Below are 26,911 nucleotides of genomic sequence, written 5' to 3' on the forward strand. Positions count from 1 at the left end.
TTATTTCACTTAGCATAATACCCTCCAGTTCCATCCATGTTGCTGCAAATGGCCAGATTTCATTCTTTCTCATTGCCAAGTAGTATTCCATTGTATATATAAATCACATCTTCTTTATCCATTCGTCAGTTGATGGACATCTAGGCTCTTTCCATAATTTGGCTATTGTTAAAAGTGCTGCTATAAACATTGCGGTACTAGTGCCCCTATGCATCAGCACTCCTGTATCCCTTGGGTAAGTTTCTAGCAGTGCTATTGATGGGTCATAGGGTAGATCTATTTTAATTTTCTGAGGAACCTCTACACTGTTTTCCAGAGTGGCTGCACTAATCTTTGTCAAAGATTAGTTGGCCATACATTTGTGGGTCCAATTCTGGGGTCTCTATTCGATTCTATTGGTCTAGGAGTCTGTTTTTGTGCCAATACCATACTGTCTTGATGATTACAGCTTTGTGGTAGAGGCTAAAGTCTGGGATTGTGATGCCTCCCGCTTTGGTCTTCTTCTTCAAAATTACTTTGGCTATTTGGGGTCTTTTGTGGTTCCAGAGAAATTTTAGCTTGGTTTGTTCTAGCTTTGGGAAGAATGCTGGTGCAATTTTGATTGGGATTGCATTGAATGTGTAGATTGCTTTGGGTAGTATTGACAGTGTAACAATATTTACTCTTCCAATCCATGAGCATGGAATGTTTTTCCATTTCTTTTTATCTTCTGACATTTCCTTCATAAGCTTTCTATAGTTTTTAGCATACAGATCTTTTATGTCTTTGGTTAGGTTTATTCCTAGGTATTTTATGATTCTTGGTGCAAAGGTGAAGGGGATCATATTCTTTATTTCTCTTTCTGTTGCTACATTATTGATGTATAAAAATGCAGCCGATTTCTGTACACTGATTTTGTACCCTGGAACTGTGGTGAATTGATCTATCCACTCTAGCAGACTTTTGATGGAGTCTGTCAGGTTTCCCATGTATAGTATCATGTCGTCTGCGAAAAGTGAAAGTTTGACTTTTCTTTGCCAGTTTTGATGAGTTTTATTTCCTTTTGTTGTCTGATTGCCGGTGCTAGGACTTCCAACACTATATTACACAACAGCGGTGAGAGTGGACATCCCTGTCGTGTTCCTGATCTCAGGGGGAAAGCTCTCAGTTTTTCCTCACTGAGGATGACATTAGCTATGGGCTTCTGACAAATGGCTTTTATGATGTTTAAGTATGTTCCTTCTATCCTGACTTTCTCGAGGGTTTTTATTAAGAAACGATGCTGTATTTTGTCAAATGCTTTTTCTGCATCGATTGACAGGATCATATGACTCTTATCTTTTCTTTTAATAATGTGATGTATCACATTGATTGTGTTGTGAATATTGAACCACCCTGCAGCCCGGGAATGAATCCCACTTGATCATGGTGAATAATTCTTTTAATATGCTGTTGAATTTGATATGATGGTATCTTGTTGAGAATTTTTGCATCCATGTTCATCAGGGATATTGGCCTGTAGTTCTCTTTTTTTGCTCAGTCTGTGTCTGGTTTAGGAATCAAAGTAATGCTGGCTTCATAGAATGAGTCTGGAATTTTTCCTTCTGTTTCTATTTTTTTTGGAACAGCTTGAGAAGGATAGGCATTAACTCTGCTTTAACTGTCTGCTAGAATTCCCCAGGGAAGCCATCTGGTCCAGCACTCATATTTTGGGGGGACATTTTTGATAACGGATTCAATTTCTTCACTAGTTATAGGTCTGTTCAAATTTTCTATTTCTTCCTGTTTCAGTTTGGTAGTGTGTGTGTATCTAGGAATTTGTCCATTTCTTCCAGGTTGTCCATTTTGTTGGCATATAATTTTTCATAGTATTCCTTAATTATTGCTTATATTTCTGAGGGATTGGTTGTAATAAATCCATTTTCAGTTATGATTTTATCTATTTGGGTCCCCTCTCTTTTCTTTTGAGAAGTCTGGCTAGGGGTTTATCAATGTTGTTTACTTTTTCAAAATGCCAGTTCTTCGTTTCATTGATCTGTTCTACTATTTTTTTTTTTGATTCTATAATGTATATTTCTGCTCTGATCTTTATTATTTCTCTTCTTATTCTTCTGGGTTTGGGGTGTCTTTTCTCTTCTGCTTCTAGTTCTTTTAGGTGTGCTGTTAGATTTTGTATTGGGGATTTTTCTTGTTTCTTGAGATAGGCCTGGATGTCAATTTATTTTCCCCTCAGGACTGCCTTTTTTGCATCCCAAAGCATTTGGATTGTTGTATTTTCATTTTCATTTGTTTCCATGTATTTTTAAATTTCTTCTCTAATTGCCTGGTTGGCCCATTCATTCTTTAGCAAGATGTTCTTTAACCTCCATGCTTTTGGAGGTTTTCCAGTCTTTTTCCTGTGGTTTATTTCATGTTTCATAGCATTGTGATCTGAAAGTGTGCATGGTATGATCTCACTTTTATATTTATTGAAGGCTGTTTTGTGACCCAGTATGTGATCTATCTTGGAGAATGTTCCATGTGCACTCGAGAAGAATGTGTATTCTGCATTTGCATGAAAAGTTCTGAATATATCTGTCAAGTCCATCTGGTCCAATGTATCATTCAGGGCCATTGTTTCTTTACTGATACTCTGCCTAGATGATCTGTCCATTGTTGTAAGTGGGGTATTAAAGTCCCCTACAATTACCACATTCTTATCAATAAGGTTGCTTATGTTTGTGATTAGTTGTTTTATATATTTGGGTGCTTCTGAATTCAGTACATAGACATTTATATTTATCTCTTGTTACAGCCTTTAATTGAAAGTGTAGTTTGACATAAGTATGGCTACTCCAGCTGTCTTTTGACTTCCAGGAGCATGATACATGGTTCTTCACCCCCTCACTTTCAATCTGAAAGGTCTCAGGTCTCAAATGGGTCTCTTGTAGACAGCAAACAGATGGGTCTTTTTTTTTTTAATGCATTTTGATACCCTATGTCTTTTGATTGTGGCATGTAGTCCATTTGCATTAAGTGTTATTAACGAAAGATATGGATTCAGAGTCATTGTGTTATCTGTAGGTTTCATGCTTGTAGTGATGTTTCTGGTCCTTTGTGGTCTTTGCAACATTCCACTTACAGTGTCCCCTTAGGATCTCTTGTAGGGCTGGTTAGTGGTGATGAATTCCTTTCAGTCTTTGTCTGGGAAAACCTTTATCTCTGCTTCTGTTCTGAATGGCAGGCTTGCTGGATAAAGGATTCTTGACTGGATATTTTTCCTATTCAGCACATTGAAAATTTCCTGCCACTCCTTTCTGGCCTGCCAAGTTTCAGTATATAGGTCTCCTACTACCCTTATATGTCTCTGTTTGTATGTCAAGACTCTTTTGTCCCTGGCTTCTTTCAGAATTTTCTCCTTATCCTTGTATTTTGCCAGTTTCACTATGATATGTCGTGCACAAGATCAATTCATCTCTGAAGGGAGTTCCCTGTGCCTCCTGGATTTCAATGTCTATCTTCTTCCCCAGATTGGGGAAGTTCTCAGCTATGATTGTTCAAGTACACTTTCCACCCCCTTCTCTCTTTCTTCTTCTGGAACTCCTATAATAGGGATATTATTCCTTTTCTTTGAATCACTTTGTCTAATTCCTCCCTTGTGGTCCAGAATTTTTAAAACTCCCTTTTTCTCAGCCTCATAGTTTCCCATAATTTTATCTTCTATTTCACTTATTCTCCCCTCTGCCTCTTCAATCTTCACTGTTATCACCTCTAGTTTATTTTGCACCTCATTTAGGGCATTTTTAGATTCATCATGGCTATTTTTTAGTTCCTTGATCTCTGCAACAATAGCTTCTCTGTTGTATGTTTTTTTTCAAGCCCAGCGATTAATCTTATGATGATTATTCTAAATTCTTGTTCAGTTATAACGTTTATCAATACTTTAGCTGTCATTTCTTCCTGGAATTTCTTTTGAGGAGAATTGTCATTTTGACTGGTTTTCTCTCCTTTATGTGTTTTAAAAGTTTGTTACATGCCCTGCACCTGCGAGAAGTACTATATTAAAGAGGTGTCATACACTGTCCAGGGTCTGTCCCTTCCATAGGTGTGTTTTGGAGTGTGTTACTTGCTCTCAGTTGTTGTGACTTTGGTTTACTTCATGTCTCTACTTCTCATAATGATGCTTCAACACTTCACCAGGTTTACTTTGATTTGTTGATGGAAGTGACCCTGGAAAGGAAAACAGACAAACAAAACACAAACACACAAACAAAAAAAACCCCAGAAAAACCCACAGAAACACCAGCTACAAGTAAACAATATGGTGGAGGTAGTGCTTATGGAAGAGGCCTTATCCCATACTAAGAGAGAAATAACAGGGTTGGGGAGAAAGAAAGGAAAATCGACCAGAGAAACTGTATATGGATTAATCCAGAGAGAGAGAAAGGAAAATAAAGAAGGAGGTGTATAACATGTATAAAGCCAATAGATTAAATATGTCTGCTTAAACAAACCAACAATCAGAATAACCAGAATTGAGAAGGGGAGAGATAAGAAGGAGAAAAGGAAGGAAGACTGTGTCTATATAATAAGAATTGTCTGAAAATTAAATCAGGCAATGCAACAGTGCTGGTCTGGAGGAGGGGCTGTCTGGTTCATCAGTGTCAATCCTGCTCTCATAGATACACAGTTACCAGGCACAGAGGGGCATGGTTTGGTGTAGGCGGGTCCTGCTTCCACTCTGGGCTCACTGTTCATTCCCTGAAGCCCCACATTATTGGTGATGGGGAGAAAAATGGCACCCTAGTCTCTCCTCCATGGACAGTGGGTCCCAAAACACTCTGTTCAGGCCGTCTTCACTGTGCCATGGGCTCAAACAAGGTGGTTTGTCCTGCTCCACTGACTTCTGTGCCTCCCTGCATCTTGGCTGGGACTTAAACCCCAATGTCTAAAGGTTCCCACTCTATACACCCTAAGTTTTGGGAAGTGCCTCTTTGCACTGCCAGATATATGGTCTCTGGCTGGCAGGTGCAGGCAGTCTTTTTCCTCTGAATGGCTATATACCTTCTTCCCACACCACTCCAGGGAGGGAATTGCTTTCTCCCTCTGTAGACTGCACCTCTGAACTAGTTACTGAGCTTGGGACTGGCTCTCCTCTTCCCCAGGTGTGCAAACAGGGCAGCTCGTCCAATCCGGAGAAAGCCCCACAGTTAAGAGATTGGATCTTTCTCAGTCCTGGTCTGTGGTTTTTCTCTTGCCCAGATACAGTCCTATGCTTTCCCACCCTCTCTTTCTCTTCCCTTTTTCTCTCCACAGAAGGTGATCCTTCCCCTCCATTCCTCTGCTGCCTGTTTTATCTCTCCCAGTTTGTAATCACACACCAATGGCCTGCCAGTTTGTCCCAGTGGGTCCTTGGAGGCATCTGTGTTACTTGGTCGCCCAGACTTTTGGAGTTCAAAGTCCTTTGGCCTCAACACTGCTGTGTTTGAGAGATGAGGGAACTTCAGATCACCCTACTTCTCTGCCATGTTGTATCCAAATGGATCATCTCAAATTTTGTTTTTTAATCATCTTCAGACTTGGAGAGAGTTGTTAGGAGCAACATAAAGGGCTCATTTATATGCTCAAAAAAGAGTATCCAATGTATCCAAATGTATGCTGAAATGTGTATCCAAAAGAAAAACATTATATTGTTTTTATTTTTGTATTTTATATGAAATAGATGTACATGAAGGAGGTTTCCAAATATTGGCAAAGCCTTTATTGATAAAAGCTGGCAAAGAATATTAAGAAGGATGACAAAGGACATTGAATGTTGGATGAAAGAGAGAGGAAAAGCCACAGTGGAATGTTGTAGAATTCAAGTGAAAATAGTTTGAGAGTAGGTGTATTTAGTGATATTTAAGTAGAATAGTTCTTGTGCTGCAAATGATGAGAGTGTGGTATGATCCAGGTATGCTGATTTTTTCAGGTATTTTGAAGACAAACAAAATTGAACTGGTTATTTTAACTGAATTATATTTTGAAAGATGTCTGACTTAATATTTAATTTTTATTTTGGGAGAAGAGGTAGACTTTCTAAGAAAGATGTGAAAACCATGGGGCGCCTGGGTGGCTTGGTCGGTTAAGCGTCTGACTTCGGCTCAGGTCATGATCTCAGGTCCGTGAGTTCGAGCCCCGCATCAGGCTCTGTGCTGACAGCTCGGAGCCTGGAGCCTGTTTCAGATTCTGTGTCTCCCTCTCTCTCTGCCCCTCCCCTGTTCATGCTCTGTCTCTCTCTGTCTCAAAAATAAATAAACGTTAAAAAATTTAAAAAAAAAGTAAGATGTGAAAACCAGATTTTTTTCACTCATAAAATAATTTTTAAAAATTAACTATAGTGATACACGTTACATTAGTTTAAGGTGTACACATAATGACTTGACAACTTTTACATTCTGCTACACTCACTACAAGTGTAGTTACCATCTGTCACCATACAACACCATTATGATACCATTGACTTTATTTCCTATGGTGTACCTTTCACCCACTTGACTTACTTATTTCATAACCAGGAGCCTCTACCCCCTCACTCCCTTTCACCCATTTTTCCCATCTCCCATTCCCCTAGCCTTTGGTAGGCACCAGTTTGTTTGTATTTATTTGTCGGTTCCTCCTTTTGTTGTTTGCTTATTTGTTCATCTGCTTTGTTTTTTACATTCCACATATAAGTGAAATCATACGGTATTTTTCTTTCTATGACATTTCACTTAGCTTAGTACCCTCTAGGTCCATCCCTGTTGTCACAAATAGCAAGATCTTATTCTTTTTTAAGGCTGAGTAATATTATTTACACACACACACATGCATACACACAGACATACCCCACATCTTATTTATCCATTCATCTATTGATGGAAACAGGTTGCCTCCATGTCTTGGCTATGGTAAATAATGCTGAAACACACTTAAGGATTCAAATATATATATTTGAATATATATGGATCCAAATATATATTATTTAGATCCAAATAATCAAATATATATCCAAATATATATTTGATTTCATATATAAATATATTATATATTATATATTATATAAATAATATATATTACATAATATATAATAAATATAATATATATTTATATTATATATAATATATTATATATATTTATATAATATATATATTTGAATTAATGTTTTCATTTTTGGGGGTAAATAACCAGTAGTGGAATTACTGGAACCTATGGTATTTCTATTTTTAACTTTTTAAGGAACCTCCATATTTTTTTTCCACAGCACTTGTACAAATTTACATTCCAACCAACAGTGCATGAGGATTCCCTTTTTGCCACATCATACCAACATCTGACAGGTGTAAGATTATGTCTCATTGTGGTTTGATTTGCATTTCCTTGATGATAGTAATGTTGAGCATTTTTTCATGTGTCTGTTGGCCATCTGTATATTTTCATTGGAAAAATGTCTATTCACATCCTCTGCCCATTTTTTATCAGTTTATTTTTTTCTTTTTGGTGTTGAGTTGTGGAAGTTCTTTATATATTTTTGTTACTAACCTCATATCAGATATATTATTTGCAAATGTTTTATCCCATTCAGTAGGTTGCCTTTTAATTTGGTTGATGGTTTCCTCCACTGTACAAAAGTCTTTTATTTTGGTGTAGTCAAAATAGTTTATATTTGCCTTTGTTCCCTTTCCCTGAGGAGACATAGCTAGAAAAATGTTGGCAGAAAAATGTTGACCAATGTCCAAGAGATTATTGCTTATGTTTTCTTCTAGGAGTTTTATGGTTTCAGGTTTTGCTTTAGGTAATTAATTAATTTCGAGTTTCTGTGTATGGTATATGAACGTAGTCCATTTTCATTCTTTTGCACCTAGCTGTTTAGTTTTTCAGTGCCAATTATTGAAGAGACTTTTACCCATTGTGTATTCTTTCCTCCTTTGTCATAGATTAATTGACCATATAAACTTAGGTTTGTTTTGGGGATCTTAATTATGATCCATTTATTTGTCTATTTTTGTGCCAGTACCATACTGTTTTGATAATTATAGCTATGATGATGATAATGATGATGAGGATGATGATGATGCTTCATTTTAAATAAGAATTTTATAAAGTAGAGGTCTCCTGAAATTTTATTATCAAAAGATGTGAAGAGTTGTGATATAATGAAAAGTGTTGATAATAAGAAATCACTGATATAAGTGTTTCAAAATTCTAGTACTCTTTAGGTAGGCTGTCCATATATTCAATACCGCACTCCACTTTTTTACATCTCATGATATAAATTTTTTACATTATATTTTACAGTATATAGTTTATGTACTGTACAGTATATATTTTTACAGGTTTATTTATATACCATTTTAATATGACAATAATAAAATATTTTTTATAGTTTTCAAGAGATCTATGAAGATAAAAGACAAAAGTTCTATGATCAATGTCAGAGGGAAGAAGAAGAATTGAAACAAAAGTTTATGCAGCGAGTAAAGGATAAAGAAACAACATTTAAAGAATCTGAAAAAGAGGCAAGTACACTGATATAATCCAATTTGTGTTCATTTTAATGTGTATTATTAATTTGGAGTTTTAATATCAAAGGTTTAGTTGATGATTTTGGAGGAGACTTGCTACTTTTGAAGTAGCTGTTTACAGTATAGGTTTTGAATACAAGCTTTAAAAATTATAGTCAACAATTTTATTTTTTAGAACATATAGACAATTTGTATTTTTAGAAAAAATGAAAATAATTTTGTAAAACCTATTTACCTTTATTTTATTTTATAATATGAATTTTCATGAATAAATTTTAATTTATAAAAAATTCAAGCTACTGATATGTGTGAAGAGTTATTACTTTCTAATGCTACTACTGCATTATAAAAAATTTTCACTTTTATAAATAAGCAGGTAAATGTTGAATAACACACATCGTAATTAGAAAACATTTAGTTGGTGAATTATTTGGATTTTTTTCATTTCATTCCTTTATGTTTCCAAGAAATTGAAAAAAAAAAGACAACTTATATAGTTTTGATTATTTGCACCAATACCTTTTTAACATAAAATATATTTGTAATCATAAATACCTTTCAAATGATTGTGGTTTTAACTTAATATTTTAGTTTTGAGCAGAAATAGGTACATTGAACATGAACTTCTTTCTCAATAGAAACAATGTAGTGATTAGGTGTTCTATAACAGATGTCTCAATCATGGGCAGTTGAATTATAGGTAATAAAAATTCTTTTAGCTTCAGTATAAAGGTAAAGTTTTGGAATTATCCAAGGGTATCTTATGGAATCCAAGAACAGAAAGCATAACTGGATCTCATGATAACTTAAACCCAAAGTAGGAGGTTATCAGAAACCAAATCAGCCATTTACATTCTCTATTTCTTCCCTACTTTATTCCCCTTAGTTATGGCACTTAACTGTGTACATCTGTTTCATTTTTGTCCTCTGGTCATCAGTTATTCTCCCATTCTTCAGTTATATTTCCCTCAAGAAAAACCAAACATAACTTAAAATTGGTTGTGCAGAGTGATGAAATTCTTAACAGAGAACAGAGATTAATTTTTGTAGAAAAAAAATTAAATTTCTGGTAGAAATAAAATGACCGGGATAGTAAAAGCAACCACAAAGAGTAAAATGAAAGGAAATGGGCCCACCAGACTTGCTCAGAAAAGGAACAGCTTAGTTACTGAAAACATGATAAGTAGACAGAAGTTATGATTAACTGACAAGGAAAGTGGAGACTCACAGAGGTAAAGCAAACTTTTTAAGCACATGTAGCAGATAAATTAGAATTCAAACTTACAACTTTATAATTTTCAAATACTTAAAATTGATGTTTGTACATTTCCCACATTACTAGAGATTTCATCGTCTTTCTTCTCATCTTCTTAAATGTGTTATTTTAATTTCAGTTAGCATACAATGTTATTTTTTAAATTTTTTTTAACGTTTACTTATTTTTGAGAGAAAGAGACAGAACATGACGGGAGAGGGACGGAGAGAGAGGGAGACACAGACTCTGAAGTAGGCTCCAGGCTCTGAGCTGTCAGCACAGAGCCTGATGTGGGCCTCTAACTCACAAACTATGAGATCATGACCTGAGCTGAAGTCGGACGCTCAACTGACTGAGCCACCCAGGCGCCCCAGCATACAGTGTTATATTAGTTTCAAGTGTACAATATAGTGATTCAACACTTCCATATGCTATCCTGGGCTCATCACAAGTGCACTACCAATCCCCAATCACCTCTTTAACCAATCCCCCCACACCCTCCTGTCTCTATCAGTTTGGTCTCTATAATTAAGAGTCTGTTTCTTGAACTTTCTCTCCGCTCACTTCTTTTGTTTAACAAATTCCACATGTGAGTGAAATCATATGGTATTTGGCTTTCTCTGACTGACTTACTTTGCTTAGTTGTAGTCTCTAGCTACATCCATGTCATTGCAAATGGCAAGATTTCATTCTTTTTCATGGCAGAATAATATTCCATTGCAATATATATACCCCATCTTTATTTATTAATCAATGAATGGGCACATGGACTGCATCCATATATTAGCTATACTAAATAATGCTGCTGTATGTATCCTTTTGAATTAGTGTTCTTGTATTCTTCAGGTAAAAATCAGTAGTGCAATTGCTGGATCACAGGGTAGTTCTATTTTTAACTTTTTTTTTTTTTAATTTTTTTTTTCAACGTTTATTTATTTTTGGGACAGAGAGAGACAGAGCATGAACGGGGGAGGGGCAGAGAGAGAGGGAGACACAGAATCGGAAACAGGCTCCAGGCTCTGAGCCATCAGCCCAGAGCCTGACGCGGGGCTCGAACTCCCGGACCGCGAGATCGTGACCTGGCTGAAGTCGGACGCTTAACCGACTGCTTCACCCAGGCGCCCCTATTTTTAACTTTTTGAGGGACCTCCATACTTTTCTCCAGAATGGCTGCACCTTTGCACAGTGCATGAAGATTTCTATTTCTCCACATCCTCACTAACACCTGTTGTTTCTTGTGTTGTTGATTTTAGCCATTCTGACAGGTGTGAGGTGATGTCTCATTGTAGTTTCTACTTGCACTTCCCTGATGGTAAGTGATGATGAACATCTTGTCACCTGTCTGTTGGCCATCTGCATGCCTTCTTTGGAGAATTGTCTGTTCATGTCTTCTGCCCATTTTTTAATTGGATTGTTTGTTTTTTGGGGGGATGTTGACTTTTATAATTCCTTTATATAATTTGGATACTAACCCTTTATTTTTTTTTCAACGTTTATTTATTTTTGGGACAGAGAGAGACAGAGCATGAACGGGGGAGGGGCAGAGAGAGAGGGAGACACAGAGTCGGAAACAGGCTCCAGGCTCTGAGCCATCAGCCCAGAGCCCGACGCGGGGCTCGAACTCACGGACAGCAAGATCGTGACCTGGCTGAAGTCGGACGCTTAACCGACTGCGCCACCCAGGCGCCCCTGGATACTAACCCTTTAGCAGATTTATCATTTGCAAATATCTTCTGTCATTCCTTAAGTTGCCTTTGAATTTTGTTGATTGTTTCCTTCACTGTGAAGGAGCTTTTTATCTTGATGAAGTCCCAAGAGTTTATTCTTGCTTTTGTTTCCAATACTTCAGGAGACATATCTAGAAAAAAGTTGTTATGGCTGATGTCAAAGAGGTTACTGCTTATGTTCTTTTCTCAGATTTTATGGTTTTTGGTCTCACATTTATGTCCTTAATCCATTTTGAACTGTTTTATGTGTATGGTGTAAGAAAGTGGTTCCGTTTCGTTCATTTGCATGTTGCTGTCCTGTTTTCCCAACACCATTTGTTGAAAAGACTATCTTTTTCCACTGGATATTCTTTCTTTGTTGAAGATTAATTCACCATATGGTTGTGGGTTTATTTCTAGGTTTTCTATTCTTTTCTCTTGATATATGTATCTATTTTGTGCCAGTAACAAAGCATTTTGATCACTGCAGATATGTAATATAACTTGAAGTCTGGAATTGTGGTATCTCCAGCTTTGCTTTTCTTTTTTAAGATTGCTTTGGCTGTTTGGTGTCTTTTGTGGTTCCATACAAATTTTAGGATTGTTAGTTCTATCTATGAAAAAAGCTGTTGGTATTTTAATAGGGATTGCATTACATGTGTAGATTGCTTTGGGTAGTATAAACATTTTAACAACATTTGTTCTTCCAATCCATTTCTTGATGTTATCTTCAATTTCTTTCATCAGCATTAGTTTTCAGAATACAATTGTTTTACTTCTTTGTTTAGGTTTATTCCGAGGTATCTTATTATTTTGGGTGCAATTATAAATGGGATTGTTTTCTTTAACTTATTTCTGCTGTTTTATTATTTGTGTATAAGTGCAATAGATTTGTGTATGTTGATTTTGTATCCTGCAACTTTACTAAATTCATTTATTTGTTTATTCATTTTAGCAGGTTTTTTTCGTGGAGTCTTTTGGATTTTCTAGGGTTTCATGCAGTCTGCATTTAGTGAAAATTTGACTTCTTTCTTGCTGATATGAATTCTTTTTTATTTCTTTTTGTTATCTGATTGCTGTAGCTAGGACTTCCAGTACTATGTTGAATACAAGGGGAGAGAGTACATCCTTGTCTTGTTCCTGACCTTAGGGGAAAAACTCTCAGTTTTTCCCCTTTAAGGATGTTAGCTGTACATTTTTCTTATATGGCCATTATTATGTTGAAGTCTATACCCTCTATGCCTATTTTGTTGAGGGTTTTCATCAAGAACGAATGTGTACTTTGTCAAATTCTTTTTCTACATCGATTGGGAGGATCATATGGTTATCTTTTCTTTTATTAATGTAATGTGTCACATTGATTGACTTGCAAATATTGAACCACCATTACTCCAGGTAAAATCCCACTTGGTCTTGATGAATTATTCTTTAATGTATTGTTGGATTGGAATTAGCAATATTTTTTTGAGAAATTTTGCAACCATCAGAGATACTGGCCTGTAGATCTCTTTTAGTGGAGTCTTTGTCTGGTTTTGGAATCAGGGTAATCACTGGCCTCATAGAATGAGTTTGGAAGTTTTCTTTCCATTTCTACTCTTTTGGACTAATTTGAGAAGAATAGGTATTAACTCTTTTTAAAATGTTTGCTAGAGTTTTGTGAAGCCATTTGGCCCTGGACTTTTGTTTGCTGGGAGTTTTCTGATTACTGATACAATTTTTTTTGCTGGTTATCGATGTGTTCAAGTTTCCTATTTCTTGCTGTTTCAGCTTTGGCGGTTAATATGTTAAGCAATTTATCCATTTCTTACAAATTATCCTATTTGTTGGCATATAATTTTTCATAACATTCTTTTGTAATTGTTTGTGTTTCTGTGGTGTTGGTTGTTATTTCTCCTGTCTCATTTGTGATTTTATTTATATGAGTCCTTTCCTCTCTCTTTTCTTTTTGATAATTCTGGCTAGGGGGTTATCAATTTTATTTTTTTTCAGAGAACCAGTTCCCAGTTTCATTGCTGTGACCTGTTTTGTTTTGTTTTTAGTTTCTATATCATTTATTTTTGTTATAATCTTGATTATTTCCTTCCTTCGGCTGGTTTGCGGTTTTGTTTGCTGTTGTGTTTCTAGTTTCTTTAGTGTAAGGTTAGGTTGCTTAGATTTTTCTTTCTCTTGAGGTAGGCCTATATTGCTATAAACAGCCCTCTGGAACTGCTTTTGCTGCATTCCAGATGTTTTGGACTCTTGTTTTCTCATACGTTTTCATGTACTTTGAAAGAGTTTGGTGTTTTCTTTTTTTTTTTTATATGAAGTTTATTGACAAATTGGTTTCCATACAACACCCAGTGCTCATCCCAAAAGGTGCCCTCCTCAATACCCATCACCCACCCGCCCCTCCCTCCCACCCCCCATCAACCCTCAGTTTGTTCTCAGTTTTTAACAGTCTCTTATGCTTTGGCTCTCTCCCACTCTAACGTCCTTTTTTTTTTTTTTTTTCTCCTTCCCCTCCCCCATGGGTTCCTGTTAAGTTTCTCAGGATCCACATAAGAGTGAAACCATATGGTATCTGTCTTTCTCTGTATGGCTTATTTCACTTAGCATCACACTCTCCAGTTCCATCCACGTTGCTACAAAAGGCCATATTTCATTTTTTCTCATTGCCACGTAGTATTCCATTGTGTATATAAACCACAATTTCTTTATCCATTCATCAGTTGATGGACATTTAGGCTCTTTGAGTTTGGTGTTTTCTTAAAAAACTAGTCATGCCCTTTTCAATATAATTCAACAATTGTACTCCTTGGTATTTACCTAGAGGAAATGAAACTTATGTCCACACAAAAACCTATACGCAGATGTTTAAAAGAGATGTATTCATTATTGCCAAAACTTGGAACAACTGAGATGTCTCCCAGTAGCTGAATGGTATAAAGTGGGGTGTTAAAGTCCCCTAATATTATTGTATTATCAATGAGTACCTTTATGTTTGTTTCAATTTTTAATATATTTGGGGGCTATCATGTTGGGTGTATAAATATTTACAACTGTTAGATATTATATTTGGAATGTCCTCTGTATTTTGATATTGTGCCTTCTTTCATCTCTTGTTATAGTCTTTGTTTTAAGTCTATTTTGTCTGATACAAGTATTGCTACTCTGGCTTTCTTTGACATCCATTTGCATGAAAGATGTTTCTCCATCCCCTTGTTTTCAATCTGTATGTGTCTTTAGGTTGAAAATGGGTCTTTTGAAGACAGCACATAGATGGGTCTCGGTTTTTTTTTTATCCATCTGTCACCCTATATCTTTTGATGGGAATACTTAGTTCACTTACATTCAAAGTAGTTATTGATAGGGGCGCCTGGGTGGCGCAGTCGGTTAAGCGTCCGACTTCAGCCAGGTCACGATCTCGCGGTCCGTGAGTTCGAGCCCCACATCAGGCTCTGGGCTAATGGCTCAGAGCCTGGAGCCTGTTTCCGATTCTGTGTCTCCCTCTCTCTCTGCCCCTCCCCGTTCATGCTCTGTCTCTCTCTGTCCCAAAAATAAATAAAAACGTTGAAAAAAAAATTTAAAAAAAAAAAAAAGTAGTTATTGATAGATGTGTAGTCAGTGTCATTTCATTACTTGTTTTGTTACTGTTTCTGAAGATTTTTTCTGATCCTTTCTTCTTTGTCACTTTTGGTCCCTCCTTTCCATTCAAAGAGTTCCATTTAATATTTATTGCAGGGCTGGTTTAGTGGTCACGAACTCCTTTGGTTTTGTTTGCTGGGAAACTCCTTATCTCTTTATTCTAAATGAAAGCTTTTCTGGATAGAGTATCCTTAGCCACAGATTTTTCCCATTCATCACTTTCAATATATCATGCCACTTCCTTCTGGCTTGCCAAGTTTATATTGAGAAATACCGAGCTAGCCTTATGGGTCTTCCCTTGTAAAGACTTCTGCTTGTAAGATATTTTCTCTGTCTCTATATTTTACAAATTTTATTACAATATGTCTTGGTGTTGAGTTGCTTTTGTTGATTTTGATGGGAGTTCTGTGTGCCTCTTGGATCTAGATATTTGTTTCCTTCCCCAGATTAGGGAAATTTTCAGCTATTATATCCTCACATAAATTTTCTAACCCCACCCCCATTGTTTCTATTCTTCTGTAAGAAGAGAAACTATACAACGCTGATGAAAGAGATTCATATCTTTCATAAAATGAATGTTATTACATTTGATGGATTCATTGAGTTCCCTGATTCTATTCTTGTGTTGCATAATTCTTTCTTTTCTTCAGCTTCTTTATTTTCCATTATTCTCCCTTCTAGGACACTATATTATTCCACTGCTTCTTTCAGTCTGCTCTTCATTGCATCAAGCTTGTGTTCTTTGCCTATCTTCTCTCCAGGAGCAGGACAGTGCTTTCAGGGCTCTATCTGAGCCAAACTTCCTGATCTTGAAAACTCCAGGATCTAAGCCTCACAAGTTGTAAGAACTCACATAGTTCAACCCATTTTATTTTCCAAGCCAATGGCTTTGAGGAAACATTCTCCTTGTGCATTCCTCCATGTGCTCCCCTCACTCTCTCCCTTTTCCATGACCAACAGCTACCTGTTGGTATCAGGTTGTTGATATCAGGTTCCCTTCACAGCACCTGATATCCATTTCTCCTCTAAATCACATCTCCACACTTACTATCTTCTTTGATGTGACCTCTTCTCTCCCTTTAATTGTGGAGTTTGTTCTGTCAGTCTTCAGGTTTATTTTTGGCACATTTAGGATGATTGGATAGTTAATTAGTTGTGTTTGTGGGAGAAGGTGAGCCTCGGTTCCTCCTACTCCACTGCCATCTTCCTTCCAAGTCTCACCTTCCCATCTTTAAGTGAGTTTTCTCACTGATTTTTGCCATCATTTATAGATACCACACTCTCACATCCCCAGTCTTTTCAACTGTGTGTCAGTATTCATTTCCTTCAGCAGAAGGAATGTAATCTTTATTTATGGGCGCCTGTGTGGCTCAGTCGATTAAGCATCTGACTTCAGCTCGGGTTATGATGTCATGGCTCATGGGTTCAAGCCCCATGTCAGCTGTGCTGACAGCTTGGAGCCTGGAACCTCCTTCAGATTCTGTGTCTCCATCTTTCCCTGACCCTCCCCTACTCTATCTCTCAAAAATAAATAAACATTAAAAAAAAAACCACCATGGATTTGGGACACCTGGGTAGCCCAGTTGGTTAAGCATCAGACTCTTGATTTCGGCTCAGGTCACGATCTCACAGTTCATGAGATCAAGCTCCACATTGGGTTCCATGCTCACAGCATGGAACCTGCTTGAGATTCTCTTTCTCCCTCTCTGTCCCTCCCCCACTCACTCTCTCTCTCTGTCTCTCAGAAAGAAAGAAAGAGGAAGAAAGAAAAAAAGAAAGACCATGGATCTCAAACTTTGCTGCACACTAAAATTACCTGGGGATTTTCTAAAAGGACTGATGCTCAGGTTTCATTTCCAGATAGTGTGATGCAATTGATCTGTGGGTAGCCTGTGCATTAGGAGATTTACAAACTTACTGAACGATTCAAATGGGCATCTAGGGTAATATCAACACCATGCTTGTGTTCTTCACAGCCATATAAGGCAGCTAATTAATATTGTGGCAATTTAAGCCCCTAGCCTGTTTTTCAAAAAGTTAAACTGAAAATTAGTTGGTCCTTTATAATTTTTTTGGATTAGCAAAAATTCAAAAAAATCATACCATCTCTGATGCATACAAGCAATCCTTATGTTGAATAATGTCTTACTAAAGACCCACGCCTGTCTCTAATGGAAACTAAGGTGGTATTATCTCTTTCTTATGATTAATTTGGCTTAAATCCCACAGATTAAAGATCTCAGTAGTAAATAACAAGTAACTGAATGAGGTTTTTTTCTTCCTATAATTGTACTAATCTTACTTAAGGAAATTATCAGACTTTCTTTTGAAATGACTTTATCAATTAAAGTATAGACAAAAAACTTATAATCCATGTCATAATTTAATGTATGTATCTTTACAGGACATGGATCTATCAATTTTTACTCAGAGAGATTAGTGGAAAAGTATAGAGTAAAAAATTATACATTAGTAAAAATTTTTAAATTGAGTATTTTTCATAATTTTGCATCTTATTACATTTGGCTCAATGGGGACACATTTAAAATTAAAATTAAGAAAGAAATTTCATATATGATTTTCTACTTTAAACATGAAATTTAGAGACTATTACTAAGATCATGCTCTACTCTGATGATTAGGTTATATTTAATAACCAGTAGAAAACACCAAGTCCCTGGGAATGTGCTACCATAGTGTGCATTGAGTCACAGCTGCGCATTTGTTTTACAGTTACAAGAAAAGTTTGAGCATCTTAAACGAGTCCAACAAGAGGAGACAATGAAACTTGAGGAGAAGAGAAGACAATTGGAAGAAGAAATAATGGATTTTTATAAATTGAAGGCTGTTTCTGGAACATTACAGACTCTGGTGTGCACCAATATAAAGAAGGAGAAAGATCGTAAGAAATAGCCCTCTCTTACCATTCTGTGTATTATAGAGCCCTATCGCTCTCAAGTCTATCTTACTGTGAGATTATCTTTATAGCACTTAACTCTTCCCCAATTAGAATGAGAACTTCCCAAGAGCAGGTACCCTGACCATCATATTAGATTTTGTGTCTCCAGTGTTTTTAACAAAAACTAACACAGTTTCCACTCAATAAACATTTACTAAAATGAAAAAAAAATCAAAGAAATGCATAGCATAGTGTAAGTAGTGTTGATCAGCTGTTTTTGTTTGTTTTTTTTTAATACCATAGCTCTGGCTATGGGTCCAGTGCATAACTATAACTATAACTATAACTATAACTATAACTATAAAATTGTAACTACTATATAACTATAACTATAAAACTATAACAACTATAACAACTATAACAACTATAACTATATATATAGGGGATTTGTTCATGAGCCATTGCCGGAGTCAAGCTCCAACAGGTCCAGGGGTTCCTGAAGGCTGAACAGCGTTGGCAAAAAAATGAAAAAAAAATAAATCAAAAATAAAAATGGACACAGACAACAGCAGTGTGTTGAACTGGCTGCTTTATTGTGGCAAATGTGGCATTATATTTGTTAGCAATTTCCTTGTAGTGTGCATCATCTATGTTTTCTAGCATTACCTAATTCTAAAAATGTTCCTATGTGTAATCACCTTTTAAGGAATAACATGGTTATTTTCTCATAACATTCCCTCCTGCCCTTTGCTTATTGATTAATTTCTTACATTATTTTCATTATGTATCTACGTTTATCTATAATCTATAAAGCATTTGCTTTGCTGTTTTCATGAAAGGTCATCTATCTCTCAACACCTCAAGTGTAACAGTTACAGGAACATGACCTCTTAGTTGTTTCACTGAACCATTTGTGGTTTGAGGAACAAAAGTGTTCGCCTTGGTCCGAGGTCCCAGGAGGGGGCCAAAAGGGCCTTAGGAACCCAGGCCTTATACATTCTCAGAGAGACAAGGCACCTAGGAAATAATGAACCATTCTGTACTTTAACCGACTAGGTTCAATCATCATCTGGAATGCCTCCTGGGGGCCAAGTGGACCTAGGGGTTGGAGTAACTTGTGCCCATAGATACACTACTTTGTTGCCAGAGTGGGGCTTTCAAATCCATTTGTACTCCCGCTTTTATGTAATTTGGCCTTAATAAAGTACCTGGGGAATTGTCTGTTGGGGAATTGTCCTTGACAGGCCCCTGGGAAAAGAACCTTTGGGAAAGAAATAAGGTTCCTCAAGGAAATTGTGCAGCCCTACATTTAGCCCTTGCCACTCCCTATAAAGATTCTTCTACCTAAAGGAAGGATAGCCTCATACATTTCCCAGCCAAGGAGGGACGAATGGATTTAAAACCCCCACTCCGGCAACAAAGGAGTGTATCTATGGGCACAGGTTACTCCAACCCCTAGGCCCACTTGGCCCCCAGGAGGCATTTTAGAATTAAGAGGTATTTAGATTAGGATGGGGACGGTCCCGATCCGTCCACCGCCTGGGCCCTGCCATCAGGCTGGTTGGATAGCTTGGCTTCTGGCAAGCCATATGTATAAAAATCTAATCTTATGCTCACTTCCTTTACTAAATTCCTAATAATAATTTCTTAATAATTATTACAATAAAAGACTGAGTTTTGTTAGAACTTCTATGCTTTGAGGTCAGACCTTGTAAAACTATTAGAATAAAAGTTTTAGAAGTTGGGTAGAGCCAGAGAACAATGGAGCACCATAAGTAATATTTGGATGATGATTTATAGATTTTATGTATATATTAAAACTAAAGTTACCAAGCTTTTAGAAAATAAGTTGGATTTTTTTTGCTAATTCAAAATTTTCTTTCTGACTGAATATTCTAATATTTGTGTAGCTAGCCTTCACCATGACTCCTGTTAAAATGCTACTTTTGAGGGGTGCCTGGGTTGCTAAGTTGGTTAATTGACTCTTGATTTTGGCTCAGGTCATGTTCTCAGGGTCTTGAGGTTGAGCCCTATGTGGTCTTAAAGTTCTCTCTCTTCCTCTGCCCTTCCCTTGCCCACGTGCTCTCTCTCTCTTTCTCAAAAATAAAAATGCTACATTTGAGGGCATTTATATGCTTATTTCAACAACATCTGGCATAGTGCATGATATTTTCTCATGTTCCAAAAGAATCTTTGTTTCTGTTGTAATTTTATTACTGCATAATTTCAAAGACAGAACTTTTTTCTTTTTAAAAGGATATCAGGGTATTATAATTTAGCTTCGGAATATAATAATGTCTGGTTATATTTACTTATTGAAAAGTTTATTTAAAAATATGGGGAAAGGGAGGTACATCCACAGGATTTTAATTTTATTTTAATTTTATTATTTTTTTAGAAACAGAGAAAAAGAGAGTGCACGAGTGGGGAGAGGGAAAGAGGGAGAGAGAAAATTTTAAGCAGGCTCCACGTTCAGCGCTGAGCCCAATGTAGGGCTTGATCCCATGACCCTGGTATCATGACCCAAGCCAAAATCAAGAGCTGGATGCTCAAACAACTGAGCCACCCAGGCATCCCACATGCATAGGATTTTTAAATATAATATTAAATCATTTTACAGATTTTATAATTTGGGGGAGGAAAGAAATCTATATAAGCTTTCAATAGAAACTCTACTAGGACTAGGGTCTTTTTTTTTTGCTCACTTTTGCATTTTGCTCACTTTTGCTTTGCCTGACCACACAGTGGCTGGCACCTGTTTATTTGATAAATGAATACGTTAACAATACTTTAGCTGTATTATAGGTATGGGTAGTTTAATCTATATCATTAATCTTCAGAAGATAGACAATGTAACTTATTAGTGCTTTTCAAATGCTGGATTATACTGCTAAGGGACTTTCATCTTCTTACTCTTTCAACACAATCTAATGTTATTAAAACTGGAGTCAGCAAAGTTGAGACATGTATAAAAAATATTAACTTTGTAAAAATTATCATTCTACTGCACATTAGAATGGACTTTCTGGTAATAATGTGACAGTCCATAGTTTCTTTTAGAGATTATAAAGGTTTACCTTACATAAACTGTGTATTTAAACAATTTCTTTTCTAATGGCATAGAACAAGTTATAATTTAGGAAAATAAGGCATACATTTGCTCTTTGTATAACAGTTTTGTAAAATAGTGTGTTTCACATATATCCTTTAATTTATGATTACAATTACTTTTCTCTTTCAGATCCATTTTTATGTAAAACAGAAGATCCAAATTTATGTAGCACAGTTTTCATAAGTCAGAGTTACTAAAGACTTATAAGTATAATTTGGCTTTCCTTTTTTTTTATTTGCTACACCATTTTGATGTTAATGCAAATTGCCTTTTTAAAAATGTCAGTTTCCATTTGATCACTACTAGTAATATACAGTGCAATAATTTTAATGCAATGATTCTGTATTTTGTCACTTTTATAAAACTTGTTAAATTTATTAATAAGTTGAAGTAGATTTTTTTGTAGATTTATTTGGATTTACTAGGTATGTGACCATATCATCTCTGATTCAAAACAGTTTACTTCTGTTTCCTTGCCTTACTGAGGTGACTATGACTTTTATTACAATGTTCAGTAAAAGTGTTGACCTCTTTAATATTAGGATATAGACACCAAAGTCTATCATTTTTTCATCTTTTTTGAGATATAGTTAACATAGAACATTGTGTTTTAAGGTGTACAATGTGTTGATTTGATACATTTATATATTGCAAAATAATTACCAACATAGGATTAGCTAAGAAACTTCCTGTCATCATGGAGAGAGGAGCAAGAGAGAAAGAGTGAAAACAAACGCAGGGGATTGCACAAAAAAACTTCCCCCAAACCACTGACTGGGAAAAGGAGAGGGTTTAAATACTACAAGTTTTTTATAAACAGTAGAGTGCAGAGTCTGAAGTTTCTGCAGTCAGCATCAGGAGGGTCGCACCCAGTGGGCTCAGCAGTGCTGAGTGGGGAAGGAGGGCAGAGACCCAGGAGTGGACAGCATGGTCTGAGGGTTGCATGGGGAGGAAAAAGTTCCCCTGCTTGGAGTGCATTTGGTAGAGGTGATTTGGCCTTTCTGTGCACAAAAGAGCCTGTGGATGCCATTGAGCTGCCCCGTTCAATAACATAAAGATGCTGGCTGAGGACAGCAGCCTTGGCACCAGTTTTGTGCTGCTATGTACCATAAATTCCGAACTGGAGGATGGTTGTGTGACCATAGTTTTGGACAAGACTGCACTGGCCACAGTGCAGCAAGACCCTCCCCAGAGGATCAGCATGGGTCCTCGCCACAAGTGTCTCTGATGTTTGGAGTTTAGAATCACAGCCATGCCTGAGATAAAATAAAGGAGTGCTTGCTGCCTGGCAGGCAGACAGCTCAGACACAGACAGGGTGAGGGTGGGGATCTGATGGAAGCTGGGGACACAGGAAAGATGATTGCTCATCTGTGAGGGCTTCCTGAGTGGCAGGTAAGAGCTCCCTGCTCCAGAGACAAGAGAGCTAGGCTAAGCCATTCACTACCCCCACCCCCAACAACACTGATCCAGTTCAGTGAGCAAAACAGTGCCACAAAGTGGAAGCCACAGCTACTTTCACCAAACACCACTGGAAGCACCCTGCAAGTGTATCTCCTCTAGGGCAAGTCCACCTGAGAATCAGAGCAGCAGGCCCCTCCCCCAGAGAGCTAGGACAAATCCCTCCTATGCACCAACTCTACTGATTGTAGAGTGCTGCAAATCTTCAGTTCTAGGGGAAACAAGATCTAGTTTTCCTTGGGGATTTTTTTTTTTTGGATACAGAGGAAGCAATTTATTTTCATTTTAAATTTTATTTTGTTATTTATTTTTTACTTTATTTTATTTTACATTTTATTATTTTTACTTATTAAAATTTTTTTTAATGTTTATTTTTGAGAGAGACAGAGTGTGAGTGGAAGAGGGGCAGAGAGAGAAACACACACAGAATCTGAAGCAAGCTCCAGGATCCGTGTTGTCAGAGTCCTACATGGGGCTCAAACCCATGAACTGCAAGATCATGACCTGAACCGAACTCGGACACTTAACAGACTGAGCCACCCAGGCACCCCAATTTTTGCTTATTTTTTGAATCAAGATTCTCTCCTTCTTATTCATATATTTATTTTTAATTGAAATTTTAGTAAATATACAGTGTAATATTGGTTTCAGGAGTAGAATTCAGGGATTCATCACTTACATACAGCACCCTCTAGCCCATCTTCCATCCACCTCCCTCCATCAACCCTCAGTTTGTTTTCTATTATTAAAGGATAGAGTGATTTGTTTCCTTCTCTTGCGGTTTCCCTGTCTCTTCTTCCAATCTCCCTGCTTCCTATATGTTTATCCATTTTGTTTCTTAAATTCCACGTATGAGTGAAATCATATGGCATTTATTTCTCTGACTTGAGCTTAGTATAGCACATTCTAACTCCATCCATGTTGTTGCAAAAGGCACGATTTCATTTTTTTTTGATGGCTGATTAGTATTCCAGTGTATATATATGCCACATCTTAATCCTTTCATCAGAATAGACATTTGGACTCTTTCCCTATTGATAATGCTGCTATAAACATTGGGGTGCATGCACCCCTTAGAATCTGCATTTGAAATTTTTTAATGTTTATTTATTTTGAGACAGAGAGAGAAAGAGAGAGAGAGCATGCGTGCAAGCAGGGGAAGGGCAGAGAGAGAGGGAGACACAGAATCCAAAGCAGGGTCCAGGCTCTGAGCTGTTAGCACAGAGCCCAAAGAGGGGCTCGAACTCATGAACTGTGAGATCATGACCTGAGCTGAAGTTGGATGCTTAACTGACTGAGCCACCCAGGCACCCCTAGAATCTGTATTTTTGTATGCTTTGGGTAAATACCTAATAGTGCAATTTCTGGATCGTAGGGTAATTCTATTTTTAGTTTTTTGAGGAACCTCCATACTGTTCTCCAGAGTGGCTACACTAGTTTCATTCCCACCAACAGTGCAAGAGGGTTCCCCTTTCTCTGCATCCTCACCAACAATGTTGTTTCTTGTGTTGTTAATGTTAGCCATTCTGACAAGTGTGAGGTGGTATCTCATTGTGGTTTTGATTTGTATTTCCCTGATGATGAGTGATGATGAGCATCTTTTCATGTGTCTGTTAGTCATCTGGATTTTTTTTTGGAAAAGTGTCTATTCATGTGGTCTACCCATTTTTTAACTGGAATTTTAGTTTTTTGGGTCTTAAATTTGATGATAACTTCTTTATGGATTTGCAAACTAACCCTTTATCAGATATGTCGTTTGCAAATATCTTCTCCCATTCCATAGGCTGCCTTTTAGTTTTGTTGATTGTTTCCTTCACTGTGCAGAAACTTTTTATCTTGATTAAGTCCTAATTGTTCATGTTTGCTTTTGTTTCCCTTGTCTTCAGTGACGTGTCTAGTAAGAAGTTGTTCTGGCTGCGGTGAAAGAGGTTCCTGCCTGTTTTCTGCTCTAGGAGTTTGATGGTTCCCTGTCTCACATTAGGTAGTTCATCCAGTTTTGAATATTTTTGTGTGTGTATGTTGTAAGAAAGTGGTCCAGTTTCATTCTTTTGCATGTAACTGTCATTTTTCCCAACAGCATTTGTTAAAGAGACTGTTTTTTCCCCATTGTATCTTTTTTCCTGCTTTGTCAGAGATGAGTTGAGCATTTAGTTGTGGGTCCATTTCTGGGTTTTCTATTCTGTTCCATGGATTTATGTGTCTGTTTTTGTACCAGTACCATACTTTCTTGACTACAGCTTTGTAATATAGCTTGATATCAGGAATCATGATGCCTGTAGTTTTGTTTCTCTCTTGCAGGATTGCTTTGGCTATTTGGGGTATTTTTTGTTTCCATACAGATTTTAGGATTGTTTGTTCTAGCTCTGCAAAGAATGCTGGTGGTATTTTGATAGGTATTGCATTAAATGTGTAGATTACTTTGGGCGATATAGATATTTCAACAGTGTTTGTTCTTCCAATCCATAAGCATGAAATGTTTTTCCATTTCTTTGTGTCCATCTATATTTCTTTCATAATTCTAGAGTTATCAGTACAGATCTTTTACCTCTTTAGTTAGGTTTATTTCTAGTTATCTTATTCATGGTACAATTGTATATGGAGTCTATTCCTTGATTTCTTTTTCTGTCACTTCATTATTTGTGTATAAAAATGCAACAGGTTTCTGCATGTTGATTTTTTTACCCTGCGACTTTGCTCAATTTATCTATTAGCTCACGCAATTTTGCAGAGTAGGCTTTCAGGTTTTTCACATAGATTATCCTGTCCTCTGCAAATAGTGAAAGTTTCACTTTTTCCTTTCCAATTTGGATGCCTTTTATTTCTTTTTGTTGTCTGAATGCTGAGGCCAAGACTTCCAGTACTATGTTAAATAGTAATGGTGAAAGTTGATAACCTTGTCTTGTTCCTGATTGTAGGGGAAAGGCTCTCAGTTTTTCTCCCCATTGAGGATGATATTAGCTGTGGGTCTTTTGTATATGGCCTTTGTGATGTTAAGATGTTCCATCTATCCCTACTTTGTTGAGGTTTTTTTTTTAACCAAGAATGGATACTGTAATTTGTCAAATGCATTTGGTTTTGCATCTATTGAGAGACTCATATGGTTCTTATCCTTTCTTTTATTGATGTGGTGTATCACGTTGATTGATTTGTGAATATTGAGCCATCGCTACAGCCCAGGAATAAGTTCCACTTGATTATGGTGAATAATTCATTTAATGTACTGTTGGATTCTATTTTCTAGTATCATTTGGGAATTGTTGCATCCAGGGTCATCAGGGAATTGGCTTTTAATTCTTTTTTTAGTGAGGTCTTTGGTTTTGGAATCAAGGTAATTCTGGCCTCATAGAATGAGCTTGGAAGTTTTTCCATTTGTATCTTTTGGAACATTTTGAGAATAGGTATTAACTCTTCCTTAAACGTCTGGTACAAGTCCCCTGGGAAGCCATCTGGACGAGGAATTTTGCTGGAAGATTTTTGTATGGTGATTCAATTTCTTTATGGGTCTGTTCAAATTTTCAGTTTCTTCTTATTTCAATTTTGGTATTTTGTGAGGGTCTAGGAATTTGTACATTTCTTTCAGATTGCCTACTATGTTAGCATATACTTTTTCATGGTATTCTCTTATAATTTCTGTATTTCTGTGGTGTTGGTTGTGATCTTGCCTCTTTCATTTGTGATTTTATCTATTTGTGTCCTTTCTCTTTTCTTTTTGAGAAGTCTAGTTAGGGTATTGTCAATTTTGTTTATTCTTTCAATGAACCAGCTCTTGGTCTTATTGATATGCTTTAATGTATTTTATGGTTTCTAGATCACTTATTTCTGCTCTAATCTTTAATATTCCTTTTCTTCTGCTGACTTTGTGCTTTATTTACTGTTCCTTTTCTAGATCCTTTAAGTATAAGGTTAAATTGTGTATTGGGGACCTTTCTTGCTTCTTGAGATAGGCTTGAATCATAATATACTTTCCTCTTGGGACTGTCTTTCTTGCATCCCAAAAGGTTCCAGACTGTAGTGTTTCCATTTTAATTGACTTACATGTATTTTTTATTTATTCCTTAATTTCCTGATTGAGCCATTCATTCTTTAGTAGGATGGTTTTTAACCTCCATGTATTTTTAGGCTTTCCAATTTTTTGTGTGTGGCGATTTCAAGCTTCATACCATTGTGATTTGAAAATATGCATGGTATGATCTCAATTTTTTTCTACCTATTGACAGCTGATTTGTGACCAAGTGTGCAGTCTATTCTGGAAAATGTTCCATGTGCACTCCAGAAGAATGTGTATTCTGTTACTTTAGGATGAAAAGTTCTGAATATATCTGTTAAGTCCATCCAGTCCAGTGTGTCACTCAAAG

The 26,911-nt window shown here is 36.6% G+C and overlaps 1 protein-coding gene across 1 annotated transcript in view; it reads left to right on the forward strand.

Annotated features, from left to right (window-relative positions):
- Positions 1-24,516, forward strand: part of SEPTIN14 (septin 14) — a 91,121-nt gene extending 66,605 nt beyond the window's left edge. The window contains exons 8-10 of the mRNA XM_047089402.1: positions 8,363-8,495; positions 17,820-17,988; positions 24,443-24,516. Coding sequence (XP_046945358.1) covers positions 8,363-8,495; positions 17,820-17,988; positions 24,443-24,516 — 376 coding nt within the window. The remainder of the gene's footprint in view (positions 1-8,362; positions 8,496-17,819; positions 17,989-24,442) is intronic.
- The last annotated feature ends 2,395 nt before the right edge of the window (positions 24,517-26,911 follow it).

This window comes from Lynx rufus, unplaced genomic scaffold (assembly GCF_022079265.1).
Source record: "Lynx rufus isolate CCGP_SWC_20201006 ecotype Redwood Valley unplaced genomic scaffold, mLynRuf1.p SCAF_27, whole genome shotgun sequence".
Lineage (NCBI taxonomy): Eukaryota > Metazoa > Chordata > Mammalia > Carnivora > Felidae > Lynx > Lynx rufus.